The sequence below is a fragment of the Thunnus thynnus genome, unplaced genomic scaffold (assembly GCF_963924715.1).
Source record: "Thunnus thynnus unplaced genomic scaffold, fThuThy2.1 SCAFFOLD_100, whole genome shotgun sequence".
Lineage (NCBI taxonomy): Eukaryota > Metazoa > Chordata > Actinopteri > Scombriformes > Scombridae > Thunnus > Thunnus thynnus.
The window spans coordinates 1-18,342 of NW_027095963.1; the positions used below are offsets into that span (position 1 = coordinate 1).

Here is an 18,342-nt window from a genome sequence, read left to right on the forward strand (position 1 = left end):
GATGGACAGAGAGGCGAGGCTGGCAGCCTGACTGATGGACTGACTGGCTGGATTGCCGAGTTGGTTGGCTGCTGCTGAGCGGACAGAAATGCATAGAGGCACTGAGCAGACACAAACATGCCATTTCAGGAGGCTCATTCAATCAGTAATGATTTTTCCCCATCTTGCCACTCTCTGTTCTCTCTCCTCATGGCCCTCCATACTCCTCTGGACTTTGGCTGTTCAGCTTTTTTTTTTTTTCCTTTAACCAGTGTGCACCACCTACAGATTGCTCACATTTATGCATTGGTGAAAAGAGAATGGAATGAAATGGATCTACCACAACAGAAAGTCTTTTGTATACTTTATAAATGTAGAGACTGCAATAACTTTCTTAGAGCAAAGGTTTAAATCATGAGAACATGACCAACAGAAGTAGGCTATACAGACATAAAAGCATAAGAAATGGTCTTCAAATGACATATAAATCAGAGATAAGGTAAGTATAGAATGTAAATATGTAGTGGATTGTGATGGTACAATTCGATACATAAACACTGTGGTAAAAAAAAGACATTGTAATTGTCAAAACTGGGCAGGGACAACACTGACGGTTGTGGAGTGGTTTGTTTCCTCTGAGCTGCTGAATGCAGTTCATTAAAGTAGTTCAATGTGAGTGAGTTCAGAAAATTGTAGAGCTCAATTTCAAACACCGCTCATTAATATTCATCAGGATCTTAATCAAATCTCTAATGAATATTAATAGAGTAGCACTATGATGTAACCAATAATTTGAAGCCTGGGAGAAAATCAAAAAGAGGCCACAAAATAATACAATTCACAGCTGAGAAGTTATTATATGTTAGCGTAAATGGACATAACCAACACATATGGTCAGCTGTACTTGTATCCCAGAATTCTTAGGTATGATGGTGCTATCAGTTTAAGAGTATTTCCAACATATTTTGCACCATGTATGCTAAACGTGCATCTTCTAACACCCTATTTTTGGAAGTGGAATGGTGGTGCTGCGGCAGAAAGCGTGATGGTGCAGTGCCACAGTTTGAAATGTTAAGTGTATCGATGTGGATGTGCGTGCGAGATACCTACAGACACGAACAGAGAGGTGGACAGAACTATAATAAGCTCACCTTCAGACCAAGCAGAGCTCCTGAGTCTCGAGGCACACTTCCATCTTTCATGCGCTTGTTGAGCAAAATACGCCCTATTAGGCGATCCCCATCTTTGGACGGCTGCCACGTCACCGGGTGCTACAAGGTCAGAGCAACAGCACACCTTTTGTTCAACAACTCAGCCACTTGAAGGTGATCACTTTAGATCAAAGAAGACAACTGTCCATAGTGAAAGGGGGCATGGGGGGAGTATTTATTCACTCGGGGAAGAAAGTTCACACAAACTCAGTTGCTCAATTATTTAGGTTATAAAAGATAAATCCCAAAGCTGATCATGGACAAAAGTATTAATAAAAATGGACAACTTTTACAGGAAAATAAAACTCAAAATACAAAAATTCACAATAGTCTTAAGTGTAATTTCCAGAGCTTGTGTGAACCTGCCAGTGTGAGGGTGGAGTGAGCGTCATGCAGCGCCCCATGCAGAGTAAAAGCAAGCAGCCCCAACACTCCTCCTCAAACCAGCTCGTCAAAACTGGAGCAGGAAGACCGGAGTCTCAGTCCAGTGCTTCACTACACACAAACATACAACCACCATCAAGTGGAGTGGTGAGGGAAAAGCAGACAGCGAAAAAAGGGGGGAAAAAAAGGTCATCTGTGATAGAAGAACAAATGAGGTAGATCATGTTTAAAGATCAAAAAGGATGAAAGACAGACAGCACAGAACAAAGCCATGAGACACAGATAAGGTGAAATCACAGACGCGGCAGTGGAAGGGAAAAAAGAAAAACAAATGTTTTAACTTTTTGTGAAAAAACAAACCCAATCTTCCCTGCTTTGTGTGCTTACAATCATTTGGGTTTTGATATAGAAGTGAGTGGAAAGTTGGGCAGGGGGGCAGGTTCTCTCTGGACTGGGTGCTGTGGGGTAGGGCAGCAGAGTGAGAGGGACGGGCCCCGAGTAAAGTGTTCCTACTGCACTAAACAGGACCGCTGCAGAGCAAGAACACAACATACGGAGGAGAACGAGCATGCAACTAGGAGAGACCCACATTCCTGTGTGCCATGACAAACAGAGAGGTTGTGTGTCAATGCTCTTCTTATACAACTACTGTAAGATGTGTAGTTTCTGTTTGGGGAGCAAAACAGCAAGTACAAGTAGCAAGCAAAGAGGGTGCCCCCAAAAGACTTTTTCGGCAACACCGAGCAAGGTGGAGCCAAAAGTAACCGAAAAACAAAAAAGGAACGAAATCGCAAGAGAAATCAATTTATACAACGTCAAATAAAATCCAAAAAACAAACATCTCACCTATTTACACTTAGTGACAGAGAGCAAACAAAGACTGGATGGGTAGGTCATAAATAATAATAACAAAATGCAGGCTAGATTGTCTCAGTACCTTCTCACTATGGCTATGCTCCTCGTTTAGGGTAGTGCTACTGCACGTATCAACTCCCGAGTCTTTAACCTGCGGTTCACACCATGCCAAGTCCTCTTCAAATGAGTGTCCCCCAAAGCGCACCATTTTCTTTTGCCTCTCAGATAAGGTGTGTGTCGGCTCGGACATAAATGCCTGCTCAATAGTTTTTCTTTTTCCCCTTTGACTGTCCCCTACAGGTGTGGGATAAAAAACAGAAAGAAAAACAGAAAAACAACATGCAAAGGTGTAAATAAAACGAAGGAAACATGAAATGACAAAAGACTCTGGGAGAAGGGTGGGGGATGGGGGGAGGAGGGAGAGAGAGAGAGAGAGAGAGAAAGAGGGAGAGAGAGATGGGGGGGTTAAGGGGCAGGAGGGAGGGAGGGAGGAAGGGGGCGGGGGCGGGGGGTCAAGGCAGGGCTCCACATGTCTCACCAAAGACATTGGGGAGGCCTCGCTGCTATGCCAAGATGCATGGTCCCACCAATGGCCATCCAAATCTCCTGTAAGGTGGGGGGGGAAAGGGCGCACATACACGAGAGAGGACAGCGAGAGGGACCAGTGAGGACACCACGAACCACAGCATACGGACATTAACAGCCAGACACACGCATAATACACATACAGTACTTAACAAGACATCCCAAGATCCACTTATATAAACACACACATACACATACACACATACTGTCACACATACTGCTCAAACTCTAAAGGTGCTCATCATGTGCAACTCTTAGACCCCTGTGGAGAAAGAAAAGATGCAGCTCAGGTAATAAAACATAAAGGACTAATAGTGATTGGACCAACTAAACACTGTACAGCGAGGGAAGAACACAAGCCTGCATTTTCAGCTGCAGCACTCTCAGTTTCAGCATTCATGAACATATATTCTTCTCCTCTTTTCCTTTTCCTTCCTGCAAGACAAGGTCTTTATCCCAGCATTGATTGAGTGGTAGGAGAAAAAAAAAAACACCCTGGAAAAGCCATCACAGAGCCAACAATCCACTCACAGTCATACCTACGAGAAGTTTCAAATCGAAATGTCTTACATGTGTTGAACCGGCACCTCATAAAACATTTTTCATCAACACAAAGACTCAACACTGAGACAGGATCAGGAATCAAACCCCTCAAATATTTTTGGCCCTTGAATGCCATAGACAAATGTTCCAACTTCTACTGGCTTCTTCACTGCATCTCACACTGATGTGCATGACACTTGGTTCAATTTAACATTAAATATGCTGGACTGCTTTCCAGTTTGAAGGAATACTGCTTTAAAACAGGGCATAATTATAATCTATGGTTTATCATGCTTACATTTCTTGCTCTTTAAAACAAAGTGCAAAACATGGATGAAGAGTGGGGCACAGGGAGGAACATCTCTATGACAGACAGGAATTAGATTTATGGGAAATGTGTCCTTAAATCTGAGAAAACTACCACTGATACCAGTACCTCAAACATACTCTCATATGTTTACAGTAATAATATCAGCATACTGAATACTGATGTTTAAAATGTTACATGTAGCATCTCTTCAAATTCACATCTGACTGTTGTTGCTTTGTCGCAACACCACACCATGAGAGAGGAGAATCTGTCCCAAAATAATTCTATTTCATCAACAGAGAAAAGTCTTTAAAATCTTTTAACCAGGACCCTAAGTTCAAATCAGTAGACAAAAACTCACATTTTGTTCAAACAAAGTTAGCATGCTGCTATCTTATCGTACAGTAGCTGGATCTGTAAGAGGGAGCAGGGCGGATCTCTAATGTGTTTAACTGAGGATTCAGATTGCAGCGGCACACAGCCTTAACTGACCTCAATCTAAAGTGCACCAGGGAGAGCTTTTAAAGATGAGTCTCTGATTACAACTTCTGTAGTAGCATCAGTGGACACACAGCCTTAAGAAATACAGGCTGGGAAAGTGGCTATTATGATATTACAGGGTGGAGGTTTTTTGGGACATGTTTTTTTTCCCTTTTCCCCTGAAGAAGAGGGATAAAGTCATTTCAGTGGTGAAAACTCATCCCCAACCGATGCTTCCGTCACAAGGAACAGCCAAAAAGAGAAGACACAATTATCAACTCGCTGTGAGTATTTGATCCAGTAGAAACCTATGTCAGATGAACCAACTTTGTCATTCTACAGGATTTATACTGTTTTCCCATGTGGATGCACAGAGCAGAGAGATGGAGAGCTCTTGCAATTTGATTAAGAGGATTAAAAATCCAAGTTAATTAAAAAAGAGTGAAGAAATATTGAATCCAAAGGTAGTGCTAAGATTCCCCATGGAGAGTAGTATGGAGGAGGACTGAAGGTTGAGGCTGTCCAATGAGAGAATAATCCTATAGAGAAATCTTTTCAGTGGTCAGAGAGATACTGCTGATGTCTGGCTGGTGAGAAACTGGCTATTTCTTTGTCCAGAGACCTCACTGTGTAGCACATCTTTTCATTTAACATCCCATTATGTAGAGGCAATGTGCATTTAAATGTTATTCCCTTACACTGCCTAGTCATTTTACCATTCAGTAATGAAGTGAATTAAGAAATTGTCCAAATGAAACTGCTCTTATTAAAGCTTATAAAAGATGAGGTGGGGTCATTAAAAGTCTGTGTAAAACAGTTTTTCACACCACAGAAAAATGTGTTACGTTATTAACCACTTTGAATGATTAAAAAAGTCGCCAAGTATATAAAATTAGGTTTCAAAATCGTGGAAAAAACGCTCCTCAAAATAGAGGTGAGCTAAGGGCTAAGCTAAGGCTAACTCCTCATCGGCTATCTCTACCCAGCATGGATGAACTGCAACTGCGGAAACATGGCTTAACAGCGTTGTCCCATTGAGCTACTGGGGTGCATCATCCTCAGGGCAGATACAACAGCTAGTGACTCCGGTAAGACCAGAGGATTTCATTTATGTTAACAAAGCTTGGTGCACGGACAATACCATTATGAAGAGGCACTGCTCTGCTAACTTAGAATATCTCATAGTTAAGTGTAGACCTTTCTATCTGCCCAGAGAGTTTACATCTACTGTTGTGACTGCAGCATACATCCCCCTGGATGCTAATGCTAAGTTTGCAATGAAAGAATTGCATGCTGCCATTAGCAAAAAACAAACTACACACCCAGCTGATGCTAAGGCGCTCTAGTTTTTATATAGTGTTAGGGAAGGGGGCATTGTAGCATGACTCCGTTACGTCATCGAGCCACCATTTCAAGCCTGCTGAAAAAATCTTGAACACAGAAACGGTGAAAAACAGTTTAATGGTCTAACTCCACAATTCAGTACTACATAGTTGACAGTCTTTTCACATGTTTTCAGCAATTATTTTCTAACATGTATTATGTGTTTAAATAGAAAGATCTGATTTTCCATTACACAGACTTTCAACAACACAGCAACCCTGTTTGGTGCTGACAGGCAGATCAGCAGTTGAGGGTCTTTCACCAGCACATGTACAGCTGTTGGTCTACATGTGTACTTGTGTGAATGTATGTAGCTGCGGTGAGGCTTAGGGCCGCAGGCACAGGTAAGGTCATCTGAAAACACTGCGTTTGTGCAACCTCTGGGCCATATACATCACATTTCCCACACTTCACTTCCCCTGCAAAGAGCTGTAGAACCTAATGGATCTATACAGGACAGGCCTCCTTCAAGCATTATCTGGCTGAGGATTCAGTCTCAGGAAAATCAGGGAACTCTGATGGAAAGGCATAAAAATAGACTGCATATGCTTCTGGATGAAGAGGAGGAGGCGATGGGGGACAGGAGTGCACGAGGGTAAAAGGAAAGGATTTTCAATATAGAGAAAAAAAGACGCCACATGGAAGAAGAATGCCGTGTAAAGATAGTGCCACTGTGAATAAATATAGCCACAGTGTCTTCTAACAATATGAAAATATACACACAACTGATGCAGAAATACAGTACCTATAGAAAACATACTAAGACTGTAGATCTTGCTTTGAGGGATAATTCCAGTTTATTACAATTAGGGATTCATTTCCATGGTTCTGTCCATTGCTACCAGTTACCTCACCAACATAACTGCTGAGATAGGTTTATACAGATTGTAAATGTAAGAGATAAGCCAACAGTTTTGCTAGATTATCTAAACTACTTTATTTGGAGGTAAACGTGCAAGTGAGTGCACCAGAAATGTCAGCAATAACTTCTCAGTGCATAGAAGGAATTGACATACTTGCTGTAGCTATGGACACAACTATGTTAATAATGAAAGGTAAAAGTTCAAGAAACTCTGTCTGTAACTATTATTATATCTATTAAATATGTTTTCAATGGACAGTTCAGGTAATACCTTAATCATTTGGCTTTGTTTTCTATTCCAAAATAAGGTTGGCTGAGCTGGTTAAAAACCTGTCTGGTTGTGTTTCTTACTCTGTCTGACTTATATTTAGCATTGCCAATGTGTCGCCATATCTCAGAAAATCATCTGGTGAGAACTATTATAATTGCTAGCGATGATGGCCAAAACTATGTAAATATGTTGTAGTAAACCAGAAATATATTACTTCTAGCAACATCATTTTATAAATTTGGGACCTACATAGTTTTTTAATATCATTTTTAATATAGTTTTAGAATCATTACATTACAGAAATCTTGCATTTCTTTGGGGTTAAGTTGAAATGACCCACCTCCAGCATCATCGCCCTTGGTTATATCAATATTAATAACTATACCTGCCCGAGTGAAATGCTGTCTGAAGACATTTCCACAATTTTCTTCATCTTCAGAGTTGTGACTAAGTTGCAAGGTCAGTCTGAGCCAAACAAACAAACTTTCCTACGTCCCTCCCTCCCTCTGCTATCACTATCCATCCATCAGTCTGGGAGAGTGCTAAAACTACTTACTGTACACAGTTATGCACTGTGATAAAACATTATGGATGTCCCCAGACAGGCTTTGCCCTATGCGGCCCTCTAACCAACAGCTGACAACAGTGATTACCCTCTTTGCCTCCCAGCTGCTATTCTGTCGGCAGCATAAACACCAGAGTGCAGTTCAGTGTGGTAGACACTCTCCATTGAAGAAGTCACTTGCCTAATGTGACCATGATAGTCCAAACAGCTCAGGGCCTGCATTTATGATCTAGTAGAAGAAGAAGCATATCATGTAAATCACCTTATGTTTCGAATACTACATCTTAATCTTATTTCTGTCACTATTTCTCCTCCACCTGTGCCTGTTCTTCCTCCCATCACACTCCTCCACCTCCACCAGCCCCCTCCCCGGCCCACCCTCAATGTCTGTCAAAAAGAATTTGAGTGGGCGCCGGCATGGAGGCACGTACAGCCTCTCCCTTTTCCTTCTCCGAGCTTTATTAACAATGGCACGCCACAATTGGGCACTGATCCCCAGTGAGGCACTGAGTGGTTTTTCAGGGAGCAGGAAACTCATCACGGCCATAAATTGTGAGCATCAGCAGTCTGCGCCCGGCCCTGCCGTTTCGCCCCGGCTCCGAGGCCCCACAAAGTGCTGATTCAGGGCGAAGGCAAGAGCGCAGGCAGTGGCCGAGTTCACCACCAGCAGGCTTTCCATCACTTTGACAGCTCAATAAAAACCAGTGTAAACTATTAATTGGATCATTAATTATTGATGCTGTTTTTACTACAATTCAAGGGGCGTGAGCAGAAAAGAGGCAGGGGTGAAACAGTGTGTATGTTTAAACATAGTCACCATGCTAGGAGGGTAATACAGTCTTAAACCTCTGGTGGAAGCAGATCTTAAAATATCGACTTATATTCTAAAATAAAAGGTCTGACTAACTTCTCGTGTTATGCAAAAAAACAGAGTAATATTACCCATTAAGGTTTAGAAGCTTGAATTAGTAAGAAAATCTCAAGAGCACATACTACAAACCCAACAGACTTACTGAGGTGCAAAAACTGATTCCCAAACCCATTAATGAGGATGTAACTTAGGCTGTCACTACACAATGCCCACCTCTCCGCTGTAGTTAGCCAGCCAGCCTCTCCTTTTCTGTCTGTTCGGCACTATTATGAGACTGCATGTCAGGGGAATCAATAAAGAGGAAAACACAGGGAGAGGACCATCGCGGTAAATCAGTCTCCAGCTCTCACAGGCACGAGCCAGGCCTATTACAGCTGGTACACCCTCTCTCCTCCAGTCTCCTCCTCCCCCCCTTAGATGCCCCTCCTTCTCATCCCATCAAGCCCTCTGCCTTCCTCAGCGTAAGCCCTCGGGGTTTTGGAGATTTGAGAGCATGACATGCACCCTGCTTAGCCTGCTGTTACGCACCCATCTCCTGGCCCAGTCAAGCTGAGTGCACAAACCCTAAGATGCTGACAGGCCACATATGGCCAAAAGGTGCTTTCTGCCCTCTTTTTCATCTCTCTCTCGCTCTGGTATCACGTGCAATTATAACTATTGTTCTTTGTTTAGCTGCTTTGGCTTTTTTGTTCTTTTTTTTTTTGCCTTTTTTCACCCCTGGTGAGGGTAAATCCTCTCTGCGGTAGTTAATCAAAGAGTGCTTGGTTTGCATGTTACAGAACATGCAGGGAGATTCTTTCATGGGTTCAGCTTTTTAGACTGAAAAGTGGATGTAAATCATGGTCAGTGGCTGAGGATGTTCTTTTCAGGAGCATTTAAAACACCTGTACAATCTGGTTCAGCTGAAATACATCTACAGTATGCCATTTATACAGTCAATTTGCTTAATTTGCTCAATTTGCAAACTTGATTCACTGCCATCTTCATAACTGTTATTATTTAGGCGTGCAGATCTGACTGTATTATATAAGGTTTATATTGATTATATTAATACACTCCAGAATGTCACATGTCCAAATCTGGGGCCAAGAGTTTGTATGCTGTCTGCTGTCTGTTACATAATTAAGTCTACTTTGACAGAGTGCAAACAAGGACACTCGGGTTTAAAATAAATGGTTCAGTGGAATTTTCTGAACCATTTATCAGACTCCCTGCATGCACCATATCGCAGCAGCTTTAATTATGTCACAGATGAATGAAACTGCCAATTCTACCTAAATAAAGACCAAAGATAGCTTCATATAATCAGCTGTCAGAGGATGTTCTGTAGCTAGCATGGAAAGCTGTACTTATTCAGGTCAATAGTTCAACTCCTTCTTTTGTTTATCCTCTCTCTCCTACGCAGGCTGACCTGTGGAGGAGGCAGACAGACGCAGACAGAAAACAACACAAACTATGACCCTCAAAACAACCTGCTTTTCTCCCTATTTTTGTTCCATGGCTACCTGGAAACCTGGAAACTCCCACATCAATAATGTAGCGCCGGTGCTGAGCTGCTTCCCTTAGTGAGGAGAACAGTTACATAACAGACCAGACCAACTGAATTCCTCCATTCTCATCTAGATTAAACATTTCGGGCATGTGGCAGGTGCTTTGGTCTAGTGGTACTGACAAAGGCAAACCGTGCTACTGTACGTTTCATCCTTTCTATCTTTTATTTCTCCATTTGTCAACCACGCCTCCCTCTTCCTCCCTCTTCGGTGCTTTTAACATTTCTCAGGTAAAGGCCTGTGTAATTACAGGTTTGACAACAAAATCAATTTGCAATTACGACAACTGTCAACCAGGTGGAGCAGTCAAGAAGCTAACAGCCTAAACAATCGCTTCTGACGTTGATTCTATGCAAAGTGGCATTTAATTCAGTCACTCTGACTGTTTGCTTGCCAGTGTTTGTTTATACACTTGGACAAGTATGCTTGTTTCTCCAAGCAGGTAGGACATTTGCCATGAGCAATCTGTTGTCTGTTTCTATTTTCCTGTTGTAGTTAAACAGCAGGACAGAACAGGCAGAGCCAATACCTAACATATCACTTCAGTTAGCTGGGAGACTACACCCACTGAACACATCATTCACATTATTACTTTCATGTTTAGACATTCTTTGGGTACTGACAGTAATTGAAATGATATGGTAGAGTTTGAAAATTCCTTTAATTACCATACTGTGTGTGGGTCAGTAATAAACCCTCAGCAGAAACGTGACTTTTTTTACCATTCACCCACAGCCGTGACCAGTTTTTGCTCCCATCCCTGTTGGATTGAGCCATAATCCTATCTCCACTTTTTAACAGGCCACTTTACTAGAAAGAACTTCAACAGCGTGGTGTGAGTGGTAACAAAACAGTATGGAAGTGAAGAAGTTGAGGCTAACAGTGGAGGTGCAGTATACTGCAGCAAAACATAGTCACCCTCTGCTCTTTTATTACTTTTTGCTAATAACATTCATTTATATGCACCAGTAATGACATTAAACTACTCAATAAAATGCACCGCAATTGTTATTAACTAGGCTCACCTTGTTTCACTAGACACCCACAGCCCAGCCCCTCTCCCTGTTTCGCTCTGTCTGTCGGTTATGTAACACTCTCCATTAGATCAGACTGATCATGTGAAACAACTGTGGTAGGAGCTGGCAAAGTGTGCCATAAGCAAATGAAGAAGGCCTTGAGAGCAGTAGCGTTACATTCATTTAAAACCGCAGCCACACACACACATATACACACATCCACAGTGAAAACACATCTGGCTGGCTCATGAGTGCACAAACCTCCTCCTCAAAGGCACAGGAGCTGTTAGAGTAGATTCACAGATAACACACATAAAACGCTCTGCATTTACATAAGGCTCATTGTTTTCCGTTTTTACAGAGTTTGGCTGAAAATGCTGGGATTTTATAATAGAAGTAGATTGGTTTTAAGAAATGTTACTACACACGTTCTGCTGAAATAATTCAGTTAAGTTTCAGTGTACAGTAAAGACATTCCTTGTAAGACGTGCACAGGCCCGAAAATAGAAACTCAAAAGAAAAATGTGGAGAAAATGCTAATGAGCTGCTGATTATAACATTTAACTGCAAATCTAGAAAGTGCTCACACTAAAAAAATTATTTTTAGTCTTCTTTAATTGGCTTAACTATTTATATTTATTTTTGAAACCAGATGCTTGTATTATTGATGTTTGTCACAGAGTTTCTACAGTTTTTTTAATCTAAATACATACTGATAAATTCATAGATTTTTTGGGGAAAACTGAAAATAATGAGCCGTACACATACAAATACACATAAAGAGATACATACACAGAGAGCACATATATAGACTGTAGACTGGGGAATCTGAAGGTTATATCTGAGTCAACAGCCGCATAAAAAAACAAGATCAACATAAGACAGCAACAATACTTCAATGAAATCTGTCTTTAAAACAACATTGTGTCAGTAATACTAGGAAAGGAGGGCTTTATAAATGGATGAAAGAGCACCTGAAAGTTTGCATTTGTTAGATAAAGTGACACTAAATAAAGTTTTCTATACTGAGAGAAAGTAGCAGAAAGAGAGCAGGATGAGTGATAATGATGGTGTGTGTGGCCCCTACCTTTCTCACTGACTGACTCACTCTCTATCTCCACGTCCTCGCAGCTGGTGTACTCCGGTGTGGTGGCCAGCTCCTCCTCTGAGCTGCTCAGTGACACCTGCCGCATCTTCCCTCCCTTTTTGGTTTTGTGGGGCTTGGGGGGTGGCGGACGCACCGACTCCGACTGGTCCGAGCTGAGAGAGTCGTTCCTCAACATGCTCTCCATCTTCTCCCTCTTGGTCTTGCGGACAGCTGAGCTGGGGTCCAAGTGGTGTTGCTGCCTCCTCATGGGATCCCCGCCTCCGCCCAGGTCTCCTCTCCGCAGGTCCCCAGATCGGTCACCCAGCACAGGGCTGCGGTGCGGCGTCGGTGGACTGTGGTTGGAGGTTCTGTGGCCCCCGAGGCCAGGACCCATGGGCCCCGGGGAGGAGCGGTCGACAGAGTAAGAGCGCTGTCCCACCATGGGTGGCCGGCGCTCGGTGAGATGCTGACGGGACAGCCGGATGGGGCCGGGGTCGTCCTGCTCCGTGTAAGCTAGGGAGACATCACTATGGCGGCGCTCGTGCCTCAGGCGACCCACCTCGGCATGCATCCTCATCTGCTCCTCGTAGGGCTGTGGCTTGACAGGATATCTCGCCAGGTTGGGGTCACTACGATACCGTGCCTGGAACTCCTCCTGGCGCTGCCGCTGGAGGTCATACTCGCTGGGCGGTCCGTCTAGCTCCTGGTCCAGCGGGTATTCCTGGGAGTGCCAGCGTCCGGGTCCCCGCCGGTCTCGGTAGCCCATCCGTGCCGCATCCACGTCTGGGTACATGTGAGGGCCCCGCGGAGCCCGCCGAGGGTCCCCATCCCCATAGTCGGACGGTGATCTGGGCATGCCGCCGTCCGTCGGGGCATACTGTGAGTGGTCGCCCCCCTCCCTTTGGTCGTATTTTTGGTTTGGATCCCTGGATGCAGATGGGCTTCGTTTCCTGTAGATCAAAGAGAGTGGAACAAAAGAGTAGAATTAAGAGGTTGGACCACTTTGAAGTGGATGCTCTCTGATTCTTTTAACATATGGTTTATTTCTGCGCCTGTATGTCAAATCATTAAAACAACTGAGGCTTTCAGCAGCAGATCAAAAACAAACCACAAATGTTTGTGTGTGTCATTAGTCCATGTCGTTTTCTGCGGAACTGTAAGGGTTTGAGTTTGCATGTTAACACGCACGCTTCATAAAATATACAGGATTTTGTGAGCATATAGTACGCCGCTGCTTGTGTGTAGGTGGAAATGTGATGTCACACATGAGCCTCCACGGTGCTTCATCACATCTCTGTGCTACTCTACTGAGGCTGAAGCCTTCAGTCTGTAGTCTATAGCTTCACTTCTCTTTGCCCTGCACTGCGTAGGCCTCAGTCCCTGTCAAAACCTGATGAAAGCCTGCTCTGTCTCTGTCACACACACACACAGAAAGAGAGAGAGAAAAAGGACTAAGCAGCTATCTGGATGCAGCACCACTCCCTCCTCTCACTGCAATAGACACTATATGCTCTATAACATGGCTGACTAATGCTCTCCTTTTAGCACATTTTGAATGCAATCAGCATGTTTCTTTTAGACGTGCGAAGGAAAAACTCCTCGAGCTCGCCCATTCAAACAGTATGACATGTTACACAGAGTTCTTTGCGACCTGCACTCTCCGAATACACGAGATAAACCAGTATTCACACTGAAAAGACATACACTAGTGCAGTTAAAATCCAGTTTGATTGCCTGATTTGATTTAGAAGGTTGTGCAGTCTTCACAGAGACAATGTTATATCTAATATTTGACTCTTTTAATGCTATAGGCAATCTTTCATATTCATTTTGATAGCATCTGATTACTTTGTTGATATAGGCGGTTAAATCATCATCATTTGCAATGCATTATAAACAACAGGATGACACAAGATTAACAACACAGCCTGCTTGGATATGACCTGTTTGTATTTCCAAATTAATAGTGTGAGTTTGTGTGTGTGTGCGTGTGTGTGTGTGTGTGTGTGCAAGGGAGAGAGAGAGATGAAGAACCAGGCTGTGTACTGAGAGTAGTGCACTGATAAATGATTCAGAGTTTTCACAGATTGTATCTGTGTGCACAGTACGCTGGACATGAAGGGATACACAGAGACAATAACAGCTTGTCTGAGTTGTGTCTGAATTTATGAACTATGGAAGGAAGGTGCCTATTTATTTATCTCACCACAAATCCCTTCCAGCGAGAATATCTAACATCACACAGAACTTAAAAAATTTAACAACCATAAACTGTATATGTTAATTTTAGTTGGCGTATGTAGCCCCTTTGGGAATTGAAAGAAAGATGTATGCATTATTAAAAACTTCACACCATTTATTTCAAGAATTGTCTGAAATCATACAGTGTGTTATGGTCTTGGTGAGAATAATACTTATATAGTTTATAATAATTTTCTTTGTTTCAAGACTGAAGAGACGTACAATCTTGAAATGAGCAGTTATGTTGGAAATTATGTGAAAATAACTTCCTTAAATGGATATTTTTTAAGTATGGTTACAGTCAGGAGCCCCGTATTTCTAAAATTAGGTGTCAATCATTTTATCATTGTCCGATTGTCAGAGAGGAAACCAGCCAGGAAGTGGATGAAAAGCCTTGAGGAAGCTAACTGTGCGTTAATGCATTTATTCTTTTGTTCAGAATCAATTATTCATAAACCACTTTTCTCCTACATTTCTCCCACTTTTCCTCCAAAATAATAATGACATTTTGGTGAGGAAAAAACTCTGTGAAGCATCCCCTTAATTTTGTACGTGACAACTTTCCATAAATTTCAAAAGGGCTCCATAAATCACTGCTGCCACCCTTGCTCGGTGGCCGAGGTAAGGACTTCCTCACTTGTGATTGGCTGATTCGTTGAACCGGAGAAAAGCTTTGGTCCCTGCCCACTGGATCACAGACCATTCAGGTTAGTGTGAGTTTAATGAATGAGTGTGTTGAGGCACATGTGGGCGAAGATGCTTTTTGTGTTCTCTGTGTTGAATTTCTATGTAGAACGCTGAATCATGTCACTACAGTGAAGTGGCAGCTCCGGGAAAGGGAGAGAATGATGTATGAGCACGGTGTATAGTTCATGAACTACTGTGCAGTTAAAATATGAGCTGTTAGAGAGGGGCAGAAGTTGAGCAATAGCGCGGTACAAAATGTGCATTTGAGTAACACAAAGCGAGATTTACCTGAATGGACATAATAACACAATTGTTTGGTCCAGTTACAGAAATCACAGTTTTGCAGAAGTGATTTCAGACGCAAGACAGCAACGTTCCTGTAGACACGTAGCTACTGAATGCTTTTATCAGCTTTTTATTGCTGTACTAATCAAATTTTTTTAGATTAAAAATTGATCAAATGACTGTATACTTATGTGAAAGGGAGCTTTTTAGCTTATTGTTTTGGTTTTACAGCCCACAACTTTACTGTCTTGGTTCACTCACACCTCTCCTCTCTCAGCAGTGTCATTTCCAGCAACAGCAGGCAGCTGTGTTCTGATAAACTCACTGTACACTACCTGTCCAGCGCCAAACAGCAGCTAAAGTTAGCAACTAGCTGGTAAACATAACCATTTAAAAGCTAAACAGAGTTAAAAGGAGAGTGAATAATGGACTAATGTTCATCAGATGGACACAAGCACAACTCCAAATGAATGCTAATGATGCTCGGTGTCTGCTGGACGAAGTAAAATAACAAAAAACATATCAACTTTATAAAGCAGTAAAATGCCAGTGTTGTGTTTCCAGCTTGTTTCTCTGCCCACAAGAGTCCAAAAAAAAACAATTAATGTTGCTTTACATAGTATTAGTATAGATATTTTTCATATTAAAGCTGATAAAGCGTTATTTTTAATATCATGGTTGAAATGACTCTGTAATGTGAAAGAGCTGCCGGTACTACTAATACTACTGCTAATTAATACATTTGTGCAGCTCTATGTAGCTTTCAGCCAACCAACATATCAAGATGCTCATGTTGACCTGTTTCAGCTGGGTGTGTAGGTAACATTAGGCAATGTGGATAGTTAATAAACTGTATTTTTATTGTGACTTTGTTTTGGATTCTACTCTATTTTCTTATTTTAGAGGTCAACATTTTATAACACAGCTTAAATATCTATATGCATTTCATATGAAAATAATTCACTCAACAGCCAGTTCATAAAATTGTTTAGATTTGCCAACACAAAAACTGATGAAAATGATGCTCTCTACCTTTGTATGAGAACAGACCCCAAAGCCTAACAGTTAAAGAAAATATCACCACTTTCTGTGCATAAATTCATTAACAGTAAATCCCAGAAAAAAAGATGTCAGTATGAGTCATAAATCTGGTTGACTTCAGAGTGATTTTTGGGAAGTTGAGTACAAAAACACTGCGGCAATCTTAAAAGCAACAAAGAGCAAGAGAAAGACAAAAAGCCATTTGAAGTCTCTATGATGCAGCCGGCTCACACAAGTTTCACATCAAAACAAATGCCCCCTATCACCTTAGCATCCGAAGGCAGCGTCGCTAGTGATTCAGATGAGGCTGGAGAAACACATGAGAGTTGTTGCATTATTCATGAGCTGCTTCTGGACTCTAACTGAGCAGCGCTTCATTCACAAATCCAAAGTGAAGCACCAGCAGAAATTATACGCTCGGAGTAGGGGACAGGCGTCGTGACTTGGATGGGAAAAAATGTGGAGTCGGGTGGGATGGTAGAGGGGGGGATGGTGTGATGAGCATAAGAAACATCTCTTTATAGTGACTTGATGATGATGGAGGTGTGTGTTATAAGTGTGTTATATATGTGCATGTGTTTGTATCCGTGTGTGTTTTATGTGTGCTTCGCTTAGGCTCTCAGTACGTCCTCAGGGCTTTAGGCTAATGTCCCCTCAGGGATATTCTCTTGAAATCTTACACCCAGAACACAAACATGCACATAGTACATGCACATAGCAACTACAACAAACATTAACAAACTGTCCTTTGACGAGCTCTAACTCGTCTTGACACAAGTATCACATTTCCCTGCTCCCATTTAGCCTTGTATGTCCTTCCTGTCCAAACAGAGCAACAGCAACCACGCTCCGTTCCATCAGCATCTGCATCATGATGCTAATGCTGTCGGCGCTAGACCAGCCTTCAGTAAGTACAGCAGAGCGGTGGCACAGCACTAAATTTTCTACTGTGCATTATTCCCCCATTGCTCCAGCTGCCACCGCTACTGTAATAGCCTCTCTGCAGATACCTCTGAGCTCTCCGCTGCTCTGCCATGACACACTCCGCTGATCTCAGATTTCATCGTCAGTGACACAGACGGAGATAGAGAGGAGGAGACAAAACATGAAAAGGGGAGAATATATGTGAATTAGAGGGAAAATCTTGAGGAAAATCGAGCAGAGGAGATGCCGGTTAACTGTGTCGTGCGTGTGTGTGTGTGTGTGTGTGTGTGTTTGTGTGTGTGTGTGGTGCATTCAGTCACGCTTGTCAAGCTCAAGCGTGAAGTAGCAGGATGGGATTGTGATGCAGCTCAGACGCCCCGGCTGCTGCAACGCTTGAGTCACGAAGCGCGCGGTGACGTACCCCCCTCCATCACATTCCCTTATATGGCAAGATGCGTGCGTGATGTCACCGCAGACGCGGCGCTGAGCCGCAGCACGGGCAGCGGATCGACCGGCAGTGAATCATCTGAACAGGTGGACAATAGAGAGGCATGTTCGCTGCCTGCACGGTACAGTGTGGAAATACAGGCCAGGGCTGCTGCACTGTTCTGTACATTGCTGCTGTGGGAATAACAGCAGCCCTCATTACTGCTGTTGTCCTATTCTGAGCTATAGATATCCTCTGCTGTGACAGAGCATGAAGCGTGAGACCTCATTCAGTTGCAGACAAGGACGGTAATGACAATAAGATTCAGTTCGGGGAGGGTGATAGTGGTCTCACTACATGATTGGCAGCGGGGCTTTTATAGCTAACACGGCGAGAGAAAGATTCATGCACCTATGACACCGATGACAAGGACGTTCTTTTGAGTCTAAAGGCTGTAATTTGTGATATCTGAGTGAGAAAAAGGATGGCGGTTTGACATCAGGAGCAAAAGGAGTGTACAAAGCATTTCTCTCCTGCAGAGGGGAAAACCGTCTTACTCACTGTAAATCAAAAAAAAAAAAAGAAGGTAGACATCACTAAGATGCTGTGTTAACATGGCTTCTGTTTTTGATCCCAGCACGGCGTTATACACCTCCAGTAACACTAGAGGTAATTCCAATATTATAATCATCTTTTTAAAGTACACTGTCCTTATCAAAAGCAGCATAATGTATCAAATCCATGGCTCACAAAAATCATGGGATTACACTATAGCCCCGAAAGAT

General features: G+C 42.7%; 1 protein-coding gene across 1 annotated transcript; it reads right to left on the reverse strand.

Annotated features, from left to right (window-relative positions):
• Positions 1 to 1,130: 1,130 nt before the first annotated feature.
• On the reverse strand, positions 1,131 to 12,902 carry LOC137179442 (regulating synaptic membrane exocytosis protein 2-like; the record flags this gene model as incomplete). The annotated part of the gene is made up of 3 exons (XM_067584084.1): positions 1,131 to 1,250; positions 2,512 to 2,723; positions 11,953 to 12,902. Coding segments are annotated over 3 exons (1,282 nt in total), but the record flags the coding sequence as incomplete, so codon positions are not given.
• Positions 12,903 to 18,342: the final 5,440 nt, after the last annotated feature.